Source organism: Euprymna scolopes, chromosome 23, assembly GCF_053919585.1.
Source record: "Euprymna scolopes isolate OS-2025 chromosome 23, ASM5391958v1, whole genome shotgun sequence".
Lineage (NCBI taxonomy): Eukaryota > Metazoa > Mollusca > Cephalopoda > Sepiida > Sepiolidae > Euprymna > Euprymna scolopes.
The window spans coordinates 100,006,837-100,021,880 of NC_136504.1; the positions used below are offsets into that span (position 1 = coordinate 100,006,837).

Below are 15,044 nucleotides of genomic sequence, written 5' to 3' on the forward strand. Positions count from 1 at the left end.
TATTCTTAATGATACAAAGGATGATTTTGATTATTTGAGCAATGTCTGTCATATTAATGATCCTTCTCCAAATTGGAAGAAAAAAACAAAAAAAAACAATCAATTATTGCTGCCATCACAGGAAACTGTAAATATGGAATCCTATGATTAATGAATCAAATTAATATGTGAAAAAAAAAAAATATATATACAAATCTTTGATGTAAATATTTTAAATAAATTATTACACAAATTTCATTTTTTCATCTTTATATATATGTACTGTGTTTGATAAAACTATATTTGATTGATAACAAAACCAGTTCCTAAATCAATGATAAACGAATTCAATGAAAGAAGTCAGATTAAAATAATAGTTCAAAATGAGTTAAATATATTTTCATTATAAATTTTGATTGATGGAAGGCAAGAGTTTCATTTGTTTATGAAATACATAGTTCAACAACAAAATGTACAATTTAAGTTTGCAAACCCATTTACAAATTTGGAAATAATAATAAAATATATTACAAATCAGTTCCTCAACTAAAATAAGAAAATAATCAGAATGCGACTAATCAATCTTTTTAAGAATAAAATAATATGAATGATAAGATCTTAGCAACTAGCAAAAGTTGAAAAAAAAAAAAAAAAAAAAAAAAAAATTTAGATCATCAAAAGAAACAAAACAGCATTAAAATTATGAGTTGTCTAGAATTCTTCCTCAAAAGACAAAAATTAAGAAAATTCTGTATGATATATGTACCCGTGATGAAACAAAAATATATTCCAAAAATTACATAAATTAATCAAGTAGTTTTATTTTTATAAAGAAAATTGTTTTTAAATGATCAATGGGAATTTGTAGGCATTACAACAAGTTTCAATTATGTTCAGCTATCACCCTTTGTTTTCAAAATGGAGGACAAGAACTGCTCGTTACTCATAAAATGTTCTTATTCAAAAATAAAACTCCTTGATTAATTTACATATTTTTTGGAATATGATATCTTCGTTTTGTCACAGGTATGTACATCATACAGCTTTTTCTTTATCTCCTTTTTTTTTTTTTTAATATGAGAGGGCGTTCTAAAAAAAAAAAAAAAAAACACAGAAGAATGAATATATCTTATCAAACTAAATGCCAGTCATCTATATCATTTGATACTTAATTCTAAAAATTTATAATGAATGTGTAAAAATGATAGAAACTAATTTTGGACTTTCTCCAGATAACGATCCTCTGTAACAGTATAGTAACAATAATTCTCATTTGATGTTATGCAGAAGTGTTGGTAGACACTTAATAGCTAATACCCCCCCCCCCAAAAAAAAACAATTTATATTAAATACATTAAAATTAAATTAGTTAAGTTTTAACACTTTGTTTCTCTTGCCTTTTCTACACTCAACATTTAACGGCTACAAAAACGTGTAGGAATGTTGTGGTCATCATTAAAAGCTGAGAAGACATTTTATAGAACTGCGACATAAAAAGTGTTATAAAAGGTTAATACTTGCCTAATTAAGTAGAGAATTTAATTCTTATGCACTGGATATAGATTAGGTGTATGCTTTTTATTTGTTTGTTTATGAACTATGAATTGTTAACTATTCTGGACTCTTATAAAATTGCGTAGAAAAGTAAGATTTCAAGTTTAAATGAAAACAAATAGTTTTATTGGTTCTCACCTAGAATTCCTCCTATATTAAAAAAACAAAAATACAGAAAAATCCACATGACGAAATGAAAATATTATATTCCAAAAGTCATGTAAATTGATCAAGTAGTTTTATTTTTGAATAAGAAAATAATTTTTAAGCGATTAATAAAAGTTTGTAAAATATATTTTAAGTTTTAATTGAGTTATCTCCCCTTTCAGATTGCTTTCAAAATGACAGATATAACAGCTACTCTTCTGTTACTCATAAAATTTGATTTTCTTAAAAAACAAAAAAAAACTACTTAAGTAATCTACATGATGTTTTTTGATATATTTTTTCGTCACGAGTATGTATGTCACAATATATAGTTTTCTTTATTTTTGTTGTTTTTAACATAGGAGAAATTCTAGACAAGAACTATTTTATAAGATTTCCAAATGTTTTTATTTGTGTAGCCGGACTTCATAAATAACTTATTTTAAATGTTTATATAATCAAAAGGTAAAATTTAAGTAGCAATTTCCAAGACAAAATTGCTAAAATCATGGTTTGGTCTTCAAGATGGCAGTTCATCAGTTCCAATTACAATCTATGAAAATTTGAAAATCATAAAATAAACTACTTGTTTATTTTCATTAAAACCTTAAATATCAGTTTTACACAAAAAAAAATATTTGCATAAAAAGCAATAAGAATCTTACTGACTGTATTTGGCGAGGATAGCTATCTGAAATAAGCAACCAAATTTTTTATAACCCGTGGCAATTTGAAATGAGGTATCTACAAAATGAAATTAAAAAGGGAAATATTGAAAACTTCAAATTATTTTCCCCCTTAAAAAAAAAAAAAATATTAAAGCAAATAAGGACTAAAGCACTTTCTCCCTAACTCAAACTTTTTCTTTTTAAACTCGTTGTGGTTCAATGTTTTCATGACAAAAGGCTTGGCTTTGATGTTTCTTAATATCATCTGGAGACGGGGTGGAAAAATCAAAAGGAATTATCGGAACCAGTTGGGTCTCCCGATTTAAATCGATACCCGACATTTGACTTTTGTAAGAAAATTTGTGATATCTAGTTTTTCGTCTTGGACTTGGTATCGTTTCAGTATACTTTACAGTTTTGGGATGGTACGAAACCACAGTGCCAAACATGGATGCTGGGGACTCATAAATGGTTTTTACCTTCTGATATTCACTACTAATGCCAACGAATGACGGCAGTAAGAATTTTATCTCCGATGTATTTTCCAGGTTTTTATCTAGCTCTGTACTTTCCTGTTGGTGCGATGGCTCAACTAGAGGTGTACTCGATGGCCCTTGCCACAAATCTTCTAAATTGCTTGTAGTGTCAGAATTAACGCTAACTTTTCCATCATTCACTTGACTAAAAAGTTCACCTAACGACATCAGTTCACAATCTTTCTTGGAACCACTATGGGAAACTGTCAATTCATTTTTATCATCACTGTTTGTGGAAATTTCTCTCGGAAACGAATCAATTTTCTGAACATCAAAATGAATTTTAGAAAAGGAAGGTTCGCTTTCTTTTAGATGAGTTGGTGGCTCTTTGTCGATCGATTTTTTGCTGGTTTTTTGCAGACAAGTATCTCCATCTTCTTTTTTGAAAATCTCCGCTAAAGAGAACTCCTTACGGCTTTGAAATGGAGGCAATGAGACGTCAGTCATTGATCTTTGTTTCAGGAGGTCAGCTAATGAAGTCACAGACTTTTTACCGTTGTCCTTCCCTTTAAATGATTCCTTTTCAGAATTTGGAGATTGGAAACTGAACAGTTTGCCGTCAGAAGAATTTGAACTTTGTCCGTGGGAACCACGATTTGTGAGATCAATTAAAGGTTGACTATTGCTAGAACCTGTCATTAGCGGCCGAGCCGAAAGAGAGCTATTCTTTTTATTTGGACAGGAAGAGTTGATAGACGGGGCGATAAAACTGCTACTTTTTGGAACCAGTTCTTTTGCAGTTGATCCAAACCGCTGCCGTGTAAGATCGGCTAAACTCATTTTGTTGGGACCCTTTTTGGAATCAACCTGATTCGCAGAACATTCTTTACATTTATTTGTAACGGGTGAACGGTCACAATCATCATTATTATTACTACTACTACTACTACCACCACCACTACTACTACAGCTATTATTGTCTTTTTGCTGAAAGATTTCTATTTTACGTGAGTTTTCTTTCGACGAAGATAACCTTTTATCATAAATAGATTTCAAGTTCGTTTCGTTTTGTATTAACGGACTACTACGAGAGATTTCCTCGGAAAGGGATGGTTTAGAAACAGCAGAGAAACCCTTCTTATTATCTGACATTAAACTGGCCGACTCTTCCATCTTTTGTTTATTTAGATTAGCCATTTCAAACAGTTTCAAGAGATCCTGCTTGTCTGATTTCTGCGATGGCACCTTGCTACAAGTAGAAGTGGTCCTAAATGATTCCAATGCCTTATCGTTACAGCGTTTATTTGCCAATATCTCCCCGGAATTATTGGTCGGCATATTTGACGATTCAAAATGCTTTTCAGTTTTACAAAGCATGTTACTACTTTCAGCACTACCAAAAGAGCTTGGAATTTTTTTGATTCTCATATAATCAGCACCATCAACTTCTAAATCATCATCCTCATCACTGCTTTCAGCGGATGAAGCATTATTTTCACAGAACGTGTTAATATATTTTGAAGGATGTATTGTTTGTATTTCGTCACTGATCAGCATTTTTCTAACAAAATCACTATCATCAACAGATTGGACTTCACCATCAACTTCTAAATCATCATCATCGCTGCTTTCAATGGATGGAGCAACGTTTTGACTGGAAATGCTTCCAGATTCTAAAGGTGGGACTATTCGGTTATGGCTGAGAGAGTCCCCATTTTGTTCAGAAAGAAAACCTTGTTGGTCTTCAGCATCCCCAGAGTTGACGCTACTGTACGAAGAACCCTCTTCTTCCCCAACACTGTTATATTTTTGGCGGAATTTATAATGTGGCATCGTCCTAACTAAGGTATATTCTGGAATAATTCTATTGTCATCATCATCATCGTTGTCGTCATCGTAGTCACAAACAAGACATTCTGACACGGGAATAACAGACTGAGCATATAATTCTGAAGAGAATTCTTACCTTACGAAAGCCAAAAATTAATATGTAGGCAACGATAAGATTGGCCGCGGCAGACGACAGGTGTGTGTTCATAGGAGAGAGATTTCCGATTTTGGTTCAGCAGGAATTTGTGGAGGAGAAGATGAAGACAATATGAAAGAAAGGAAGTAAAACAAAAAGGCTCTTTGTTAGCATACTATTAATTAAAGGGGTGCGGGGGTGGGTGCCAAGACACGAATACATGTTTACAAACTGAAATGGCACCCTCTTAAGATGATGGGGGAGGAGGATGAAAGAGATGGGAGTTGATCTTATGGAAACAAAATATTTGCACAATAGGACATCTGTAGAAGAAAAAAAAAAAAAACAAAAAAAAACAATTGCTAGAACAGAATCCCCCTCCCTGAAAAAAAAAAAAAAAAACTCTGAATGATGTATGTACCCTTGATGAAAAGAAAATATTGTACATCAAAAATAATGTAAATTGATCAAGTAGTTTTATTTTCATGAAGAAAATCATTAAGTGAATCCGAATTTTTCCAATGCATCCCATCCTTCCAAGTTAAGAATAGCTTTCTAAACTTTTGTAAGTATGAATTATCTCCTTTGTTCCTTCAAACTGTTTTCAAGATGTGTCGTGAGACTGTCACTCATCTTTTTGCTAAAAAAAAAAAAAAAATTTTCTTAACACTAAAACTATTTTATCAATATATGTGATTTTTAGTGTACAATATTTTCTTTCCATCATGGATACGTACATTTATGGATTTTTTAGGTGGGAAGGGGATTCTGGACAAGCATAAACAAGTATTCAAAAAGTCATCGTTTCTGAGAATGCATATTCATGAACTAAAGATATAGACAAATTGTGGTATATAACTAATCAAAATAAGTATATTTAAACTTTTGTTTTGTTGGATGTTTCAATATTTCAAAATACTAATTTAAAAAAAAAAAAAAAAGAGCAAAAAATCATAAAAATCGCAACAAATGAATATTATTTATTGTGATTATCTCTCAAGTGCATTTCATGCGTAATGCAATCCAGGATTGGAATTAGAAATTTATATCCAGAGTTGGATCTGTAACAGAGTTGGTTGGTTGGTTGGTTCTTTGTTTGTTTTACAGCATATCAACCCTTTTCAGGTTATTTAATGCCGAATCTGGTGATTTTGAAGAAAATTTTTTGAATAGAATATATTTGCTTTTTGCAAATCAGTTTCTATTTAACCCATAGTTGGGACCCTAACAGGTACTACCACTCCGGGTCAGAGTGGACCTGGGAGCAATGGCAATTAAAGGGTGGCTCCACATTCCCCAGAGCCCGCAAGCTGGGGCCTCACCATCGGATATAGTTTAAGGTCATATCCAGGACCTTGGTGCCAGTAAGATATTTTTTTTCATCTCTAAAGAATCAATAGTCTTAATACTAGAAAACTTTAAAATAAGGAGTTGGAGTGTAAAATATTAGGGATATTATATCAATAGTGGTTAAGTTAGCTAATGTGAATTTTGACGTGTCACATTTAGTGCATATCATGATAAGCCCAATTTGTAAAACAGAATTGTTCCCAATGCGGAGTGATATAAAGTAGCGACAGGGGGCAGCAGGTCAAATGGTAGACAAAATAGAAGATGAATGCTCATTTTTGCATTAAGAAATAATCCCCGTGAATCCTTAAACTCTGCACTGATCAGATAACATAATACTTTGTTCACAGCATCTTATCATAACAAAGGTTCATGCAAAATTTCACCTTCATCGGGGCTAGTAGTTTCAGACAGGCAGACTAAGAGAAATATATTATAGATGGTACTCAGATATCAATTCAATGAAAATCCAATGCTTATAAAATAGTCCTTAATAACAAGTAGAGTTGCATCATCATATATATTCCTTTATTTATACATTGTTGGCTACATATGTGCATACATGTTTCAGCTAATATATGAAATGACTTTCGAAAATATCGGCGAAAAAAGCGACCCCTTGCTGTAGAAAAGTGCCCAGTTGAGGATGAAGGAATTAATGTTTTTGGCCAATTTTTTAGATATTTGTTGTCCGAAGGGTCGCGCTTCAAAATTATACCAATCTTGTAAAAATCCGTCGCCTCTGTCAAAAGTTTTTGCGAGACATACATACATACATTTAAACAGACAGGTGAGATTTATATTATAGACTAGCGGGGGTACCCGGCGTTGACCGGGTGCTTTGAGGTGTGGTTTTGGGTATATCAAAACAAAAGAACAAGCTAACACTTCTTGCCCGGGTGTTTGTTCGGGGGGAGGGGAGTAAAAAAAAAAAAAAAACGTTTTCGTAGGTAAGTAGGAAGGATCGAACCCGAAGCCTTGAGGCGAAGTTGGAAAATAAAGTGTGAAAAAAAAAAAAAAAAAAAAAAAACGTGCGACGCTAACCCGACTGGGCCAGCAAGAAGTAGTAACGGCAGGTGCCCATACTTGAATACTTAATGAGGTCAACTTTCACTGCGGGGCAGTATTTTATTTACTGCGGGCCAGTTTTTTTTGGTTAGTTTCGCTTTTTTTATACGAAAAAGCCGAATCGCCATGCACCAATTGAAAAATGTGGAATATTTAGCTTTTCAAAGTCAGGCAAATTAAATAGACAGGCGACCCCCATTGTTAAGTCGTAGATATTATCATTAGAACGTGATATAAAAAGTTTTAAGGAGCGAGCCAACCGAGAAGGCCGATGAAAAAACCCTTTTGCGGACATACACAAAAACGCACACGCACAAATTTTCGCTTTTATATATATGACATGATATATCTGAAGGAAATGTATTTATTTCACTGATTTTGAGAGTCATCTAGTGGTCAGCTACTGGGGAATGCCAACAGGTCTGCCCGATCATGGAAAATTTGACATCCATCTTTCAGTAGAGCTTGATTCTCCCATGTTAAACTAACCTCACATCTAGTTTTACTATAATGAGATGACATGAGCATAAATATATTTAAATAGACTGTTTCCTCGAAATGGAAAATAATTGTTTTTGTTTGCTATTTTAAAATAAACTTGAAAATTAAAAGCAAAATAATTAAAATAAAACGTTGCACTTATTTACAATGTAACTGAAAACTGCAAAGAATTTTTTTATGTATTGTTTCATTTAATTGATTTTTAAAAAAATTGTTTAAAAATCTTACTTTATTTTATTATTTTTTTAAATTTCAATTTAAAAGTAAATTACACCATAATTAATTAAATGATAAAAAACAATTATTTCATGAGGACGGAAAAAAAAAAGTGTATAGTTAATCTACTTCAAAGTCTAAACTTCTCAATTGTTTGCATTGCTTTTGACTGTTTAGACACCCCCACTCCACCTCCAATGCCAAAATATGAAAGTTAAAGAATTTTAACAGACTGAAGATTACTCATACAATTGGTAAAATTCAGCCGTAAAGTTGTGACAGTCTCCTGGGGGTTGGAAGTGCAGGTGATCCTAAAAATACAATTGTGAATTCATTACTTAAGACTTTTACTCAGTTATGGCTGACTGAACAGGAACATGCTACCCCCATGGACTAAATAATAATACTGTGCAGATTCCCAAGTTCAACAAGATATACCTGAAGAAGGTCGGAGGTTACATCGACCAAAACGTTGTGTGATTAACACTGAACTTGAGAACAATCTCCTGACTAATCCAAATAAGATTACTCATGAAATTTTTTGCATGAAATATTTGCAATCTGTCATCATGGTCACTGTTTTGAAAAGTGTTGAAAATTAGATAAAAAATTATAGGTTATACTTTAACCCCTTAAATAAAAGAATAATCAAATCACAAATCGACAAACACCTAAATAGTGATACAATGAAATGCAATGGTGATATAATTCAATGTGATGATGAATGATGGAGAGTTTGAATGAAAAATGCGATAAACGCCATTTTCAAAATTATGCTGCCATCACTATAAAAAAAAGTGTTGCATTACGACATTTGACTACTACCCAAAATAATTTTTTTTACACAATATGATATTACCATAATTTCTTCCTGATTTTAATTGAAATAATCTTTTATGCATATATTCGTCCTTTTATAATTTAAGGTCTCCATTTAAACAAATTGGATTTAACTCATTTTTCATTCAATTTCTCCAAATAATCATCACATATTAGAATAAATGATTTCTTAAGACAAAATTCTTGAAAATGAAGAAAAAAAAAAAAGAAAAAAAATGAAACCACAGTATCAAAACAGATAACAAAACTAAAATTTTCATACTATTCAACTCGAATTGGGGATAAACGACAAAGAAATTAGTATTTGTATTATTAATAGAAACTTAAATTATTCAAACAAAGACTTAGAATCAATTTGCTATATTAACAGAACATATTGTTTATGAGCAATTAACAGACAAGCGAACTATTCCATCGAGAACAATGTAAAAGAGATCTTAATCTAAATATCAGCCATAATAGAAATCCATAGCATTCCAGGCAAGATATGAAGCCACTATGTAAGGAGCTAAAAAAATACTAATCAATGTCAAAAACTAATCAATGATAAGTGTTAGACAGATTCCAACCTAGAAAACAGCATTTCTTCCCCCTTTGTCAGAAACATCACACATGGAATGTGAGGATTAAACGACAAAATCAAGCAAGCCAGACTTATGAGGCTGTTTGCGATCATTTTTCTGTTAATAAATGTTCAGCTTGAAGAGACACATCATAAGAATGGATCACACCTTGTTTATATTTTACATGAAATTCAATAAGACATGAAAATGCAGGAGGTGGACAAAGTCTACAAACGTATAACTCATCTGACATGACTAAACAGAATTTACATGACTTTTGAGTAAACACAAAATAAGTTTTCCATTATTTTTTATATCAAATGCAAGTAGAGTATATTAGAGTAATCTGAAATGATGTGACAGAGGCTGAAACTTGACAGACAGTGTGGAACCTGTTAGGTAAGTAATTCTTTATGTGTACTCTGTTCAAGAGGAAGAGGTTAGTGCACCAGTCCAGATGTGGAAACAATACTTGCATCCATGGACAAATGATATTTCACAAAGGTTTCAAAATAACATAATTACTTTGAATGGCATTAAAGTTCAATCAAAATCTCATTTTACAAATTGCTTTAATATTTTTTTGTTTTATCATTATAATTAACATTAGAAACAAAATTTTTACCAGCAATTATTTAGTTTAGTCTGATATTTAAATGCTGAAACTATTGTAAACAATTCATCCAACACAAATTTCTATTTTAGCAAAAGTAGAGGAGGGTGTGTGTGTGTCTGCAACAAAAAGCACATTCACAAAGATTTTTTTTTCTATTTTAAAACATTAAAAATAATTGCCTTATTTTAATACTAGCAAAGTTAGCCCAGCTCAGGGCATGGATAACAAAATAGAAAAGTTTTTTTTTTTTTTAAAAAGTGTGAAAATTTCTTCCTTTTGAACCTTCAATATAATAAAAAAAAAAAACAAAAAAAACTGCCCAACTTTTTAACCTAATTTCAATGTTATTTTTCATACAATTGAATGAAAACAATTTTTACCTTCTGATCATGCACAAATTTGGTACGTGCTGGCTTCAAGATGATGAATTTTTTAATTATTTATTTCTAATTTTTACCATAACCGTATTGTTGTCATATTTGGGCTGGTGCATTTGCTACTAGTTTCTCGCTCCTAGACAAGGTTCAAAAGAGAGTCGCCAACCTGATAGGTCTTGAACTGTCATCTAAGCTTAAACCTCTGTCCCATCGACGAAATGTTGCATCCCTCTGCCTGTTCTACAAGTATTTTAATTGTGACTGCTCCGATGAACTGCAAGCACTTGTACCCCCTCGACATAAATACCTCCAACAAACCCGACAAGCAACTAAATCCCACTCCTACACAGTAGAGATCCCTAGATGTAAGAGAGCTTTCTACTCCAGTAGTTTCTTCCCCAGAACTGCTAGACTTTTGAATTCCATTCCAGGTCCCTGCTTCCCCAACTGTACTGACATGCAGAAGTTCAAGTGTAACGTGAACAGACATCTTGCTGCTCACCTCCCTACATAGTACCCCTGTAGCTTAGGTCCCTGATAGTAGCCCCCTACATCAAACTGGCAATGTGCCTTGTTTGGGGTGAAAATGTAATTAAAAAAAATAAAAAATAAAAAAAATAACCAGGGGTGAGGGTAATACTCCCATGTATTACATTATATCCTCCTTTGAAAAATGAATCTGTTGTCATGACAATCATTACCTTCCCCTTTTAAGGGAGAGATCCTCCCAGTTAAATCTGTTCTGTTGACACAATACCGTGCTACAAGGCAGTACCTCCTTATTTGAGTAGTGTACTATATGTTCGCGAGAACATCCTCTACATCATTACCCGCCCCTTTGCTGGTGAGTGTAAAATTCTAACATCAAATAAAAATACTAGCAGTTTGGCCCAAAGAGCTTTCAAATCAGTAAATCACAATTTGTTTTTTTTTTTTCCACAGGCATCACCACATTATCAAAGCCAAGAGGCCACTCAAGGATAAGGGTTAAAGAGTGTATAGTAGAAATTGGACAATATAGTAATCATTAGTAATGAAAATTCGGTAAATTTGATAACTCATCAAGAACTTATTTACGTTAGACTTGAAGACAACCATATTGTAGTCAGCTGGAAAGCAGGAAAACGGAAGACAATTCCACAGGCGTGCAGTTCTAAGAAAGAAGCTCTGTTCATGGAATCTACGTTTAGGTTTAGGCACAGATAAAGAGTGGGGGGAATTATTGATAGTGTTTTCAGCTAGACGAGTGTTTCTTGTGAAAGTTTGGCGAGGGGGGACCATAGACTGAAGCTCAGTTGAACACTTTCCATGAAAATAATGATACATCAGAGACAAACTCGCAACATCTCTTCTGTGAGATAGAGGTTGCAGGGAAGAGAAAAGGACATCTCCTACGAGGTTACGAAGTCTATTTTGAACTCTATCAAGGCAGGACAAGTCCTTTCTAGCAGCTCCTGCCCAGATGTGGCAATCAATTTGTTTCTAACTAACCAATTCTCATTTAGTATTGTTGTACCAAGTTACTGACAATATAACACATTTCACTATATAACAATAAGTGAATAAAAGATTACTTGCAAAAAAAAAAAAAAAAATTCTAGAAATTAAAAATAATCATGCTCCTCATTATTTCTAAAAGTTTAAAAACAAAAAAAAAACAAAAATGACAACATAATTGTGTTAGCTTTTGAATAATCTGGTGACTAAAAGACTAAATCAATAATAATAAAAAACAAAAAAACATGGCAAGTACTCATCTGAGCTTCAATCTATGCCCCTCCCTCCCGCCAAACTTTAATAAAAAGCACTTGTCTAGCTACAACCACTATCAACAATTTCCCCACTCTGTGCCTAAATATATAAACACAATGAACAAAGCTACTCTCCTAGAACTGTTCACCTGTGGAACTGTTCAGCTGATCTGCTTTCCGGCTAGCTACAACAGTTATCTTTAAGTCCCATGTAAACAAGTTCTTGTCGAACTGTCCACTTAATCAAATTCTACCCAATTTCCACAACTAACGATCACTCAGTGACCACCGTTCATTCATTAACTCTTATTCTAGAGTGGCCTTCTGTCCGTGATAAGTGGCAAGTCCCTTGAAAAAATAAATAAATAACTCAAGACAATATACTACTAAAACTTTGTGGATCTTTGTATATTGTCATCGTGCACAATGCATGATGTTGCAATACGGAAACCAGGTAAATGAAGGGTGAATGATGTAAATACTTTAAAGAAATAGATAAGAAACAGAAAAGATGAAGAACAGCATACAGATGCCATCTATTATATAAATCTCACCTGTCTGTTTAAATGTATGTATGTTTGCATGTATGTCTGGCTAAAGCTTTTGACAGAGGCAATGAATTTTCACAAGATCAGTATCCTTTTGAAGCTCAACTCTGGACGACAAATATAAAAAAATTGGCCAAAAATATTAATTCCTTCACCCTCAACTGGGCAGTTTTCTACAAAAAGGGTCGGTGTTTTCGCTGACATTTTTTGCAAGTCATTCCAACCTTGTGTAAACGACATCGCATAAAGGTGTTGTTTCGACCACCCGTGACGTCACAACCACGGTAGGTGCATCGATAAGAGCATTTATTTTTCTTCTTTGACTTCCTTTTCCTCTGCCACATTATGGGTTCGAGCTTGCTAACTACTCCAATTTTCTCTTTTTTTTGCTACCAACCCCCTTACACACACCTCCACTTTCTTCTTGGCCTTTGCATCATGGGTTCGAGCCTCCCTCCCTACTACAACTTTTTTTGTTTTGTTTTTTTGCTCAACACACACCTCTAAGTACCTGGGCAACGCCAGGCAACCAGGCTAGTTCAAGTTATATACAAGATAAATTTTACTACAATAGCAGCATTGGTATAATGAGAAATTTGAAAATCCGTGATACCGATATTTCTATTGTAGTAAAATGGATATCAATATTTGAACACGCATATCAGAGCATCTCACTTGGCCTTTTGGTCAAGATCAAAGTGTAGTATCTGTTCTTCAGATGCTGCACTTCATTTTCTTGTTCTCTTTCGGTGGAGGAGAAATCCTTCACGACTGAGACAATTTTTATTTTTGTACCTTTTCTCCACGTTAAAAAACGACCCTGGTGTCTAACTCTGTCCCGTGGGGAGGCATAGTAAATAGGTACAACTATCAGACATTAAAAAGCAGTTTCAACAAGATTTGAAGAAATCAGCGATCTTCAGCTATGCTGTAAGATCTCGACACAAAAAAAAAAAAAAAAAAAAAATGTTAAGTAAGGCTCATGGAGCTGAAAATTTGGATTAAAAAATCATTTATTTTGAAAAAATTCTGCTTTGTGTTATCTACTTTCTTAGTGGATTTTTAAACAAATTCAATGTCATTCTTTTGAAAACAACATTTTTATTTTAATAATTTTATATTAGATTAAAGGCAGCAAGAGTTTCTGAAAGTTTACAATTCAACAATAAAATTTTTTTTTTAAAAGTGTCCACTCAAACCAGAGGGATTTATTAGGTTAGTGCAAAAATAATGTTTTCTGACTTGAAGTTGAACGTCAAAAAACAACATTATTTTTGCACAAACCTAATAATATTCAAAATGATGAGTCATAGTGATCTGTAATTGATTAGTTTCCGTTATTTATCTCCTACAACACATGCATCACACACACACACATATATAACAAAGCTATCTGTATGTGCATGTCGCGAAATCACAGTTAAACGGTTAAATGAAAATTTGGAATCTCCTTTGATCTGACATCAGATGTTCTTGAACCTTTTTTAATACTCATTATTCAAAATTAAAAGTAACATTAAAAATAAATGTTCCAACATTTTTACTGTTCCTTTTAGCCAAATAAAGAACAACAAACTTATAATAGTTGTTAATATTAATCCAGTCAAATCATCATTTGTAATTGAAATGTTGCTTACTTTGAAGAGAAAACATTTTTCTTTTCATTTCTTTTATTAAAAATGAATAAAAAATATTTGGTAAATGTTTACTAGTATTTGTTTTTTTTCTTTAATACAGTTTTTTTTTTTTAATTTTATATTTGTTTCTTTATTTGTTTTAGATAACAAAATTATTTTAGATCTATTTAGAAAGGTAAAAAAAAAAAAAATCTTTACACCGAACTCATTTAAGTTAAAAAGACAAAATATTTTTGTTTGATCAGTGTCTGGAGTGTTAGGTTTCAGTTCCAATCTCACTAAACCAATTTTTTTAAGCTATAACATACCAATTATTTTCTAGCCGATATTGGTCATCATAAAACTGAATTTGTTTTTTTAATAATAAATTAAAAAAAAAAAAAAACAATTGAATGATAATTATTTAATAGATCTTAACTTTGAATCTTGGCTATAAAATTTTTTAAAAGTTGAAAAACCCAACATAGATGGATACTCCAGCTAATTATGAAGATTAGCATCCAGTAGAATGGCAATGACCATCTGATCATCCTTAAGGGATGATAGATGATCCGTACGGAATTGTGAAGCAAGAGTTACACAACCCCTAACAACTCCTAAGTCAGCACTGCTTGATTCTTGTGGAAAGGAGAAGTTCGAGGACTGGAAACAATGCTGTGATAAACAAAGAGTGCATACAGCACCTAGTACTCCCAAATGGTCACCCATTTTAGTATTAACCAGGTTCAACGATGCTTGACTTTGGTGTCTCAACGTGATTATGGAGTGTACTTCAGCTAGTATATAA

General features: G+C 32.6%; 1 protein-coding gene across 3 annotated transcripts in view; it reads right to left on the reverse strand.

Moving 5' to 3' along the window:
• The window catches only part of LOC145246062 (HBS1-like protein), a 141,652-nt gene that overhangs the window by 86,131 nt on the left and 40,477 nt on the right, over positions 1-15,044 (reverse strand). Inside the window, exon 6 of one of the 3 annotated variants that reach the window (XM_080107903.1) lies at positions 2,828-4,785. The exons of the other annotated variants lie outside the window; for them this stretch is intronic. Within the exon in view, the coding sequence (XP_079964029.1) occupies positions 2,828-4,785 (1,958 nt within the window). The remainder of the gene's footprint in view (positions 1-2,827; positions 4,786-15,044) is intronic. 3 annotated transcript variants of the gene reach the window in all.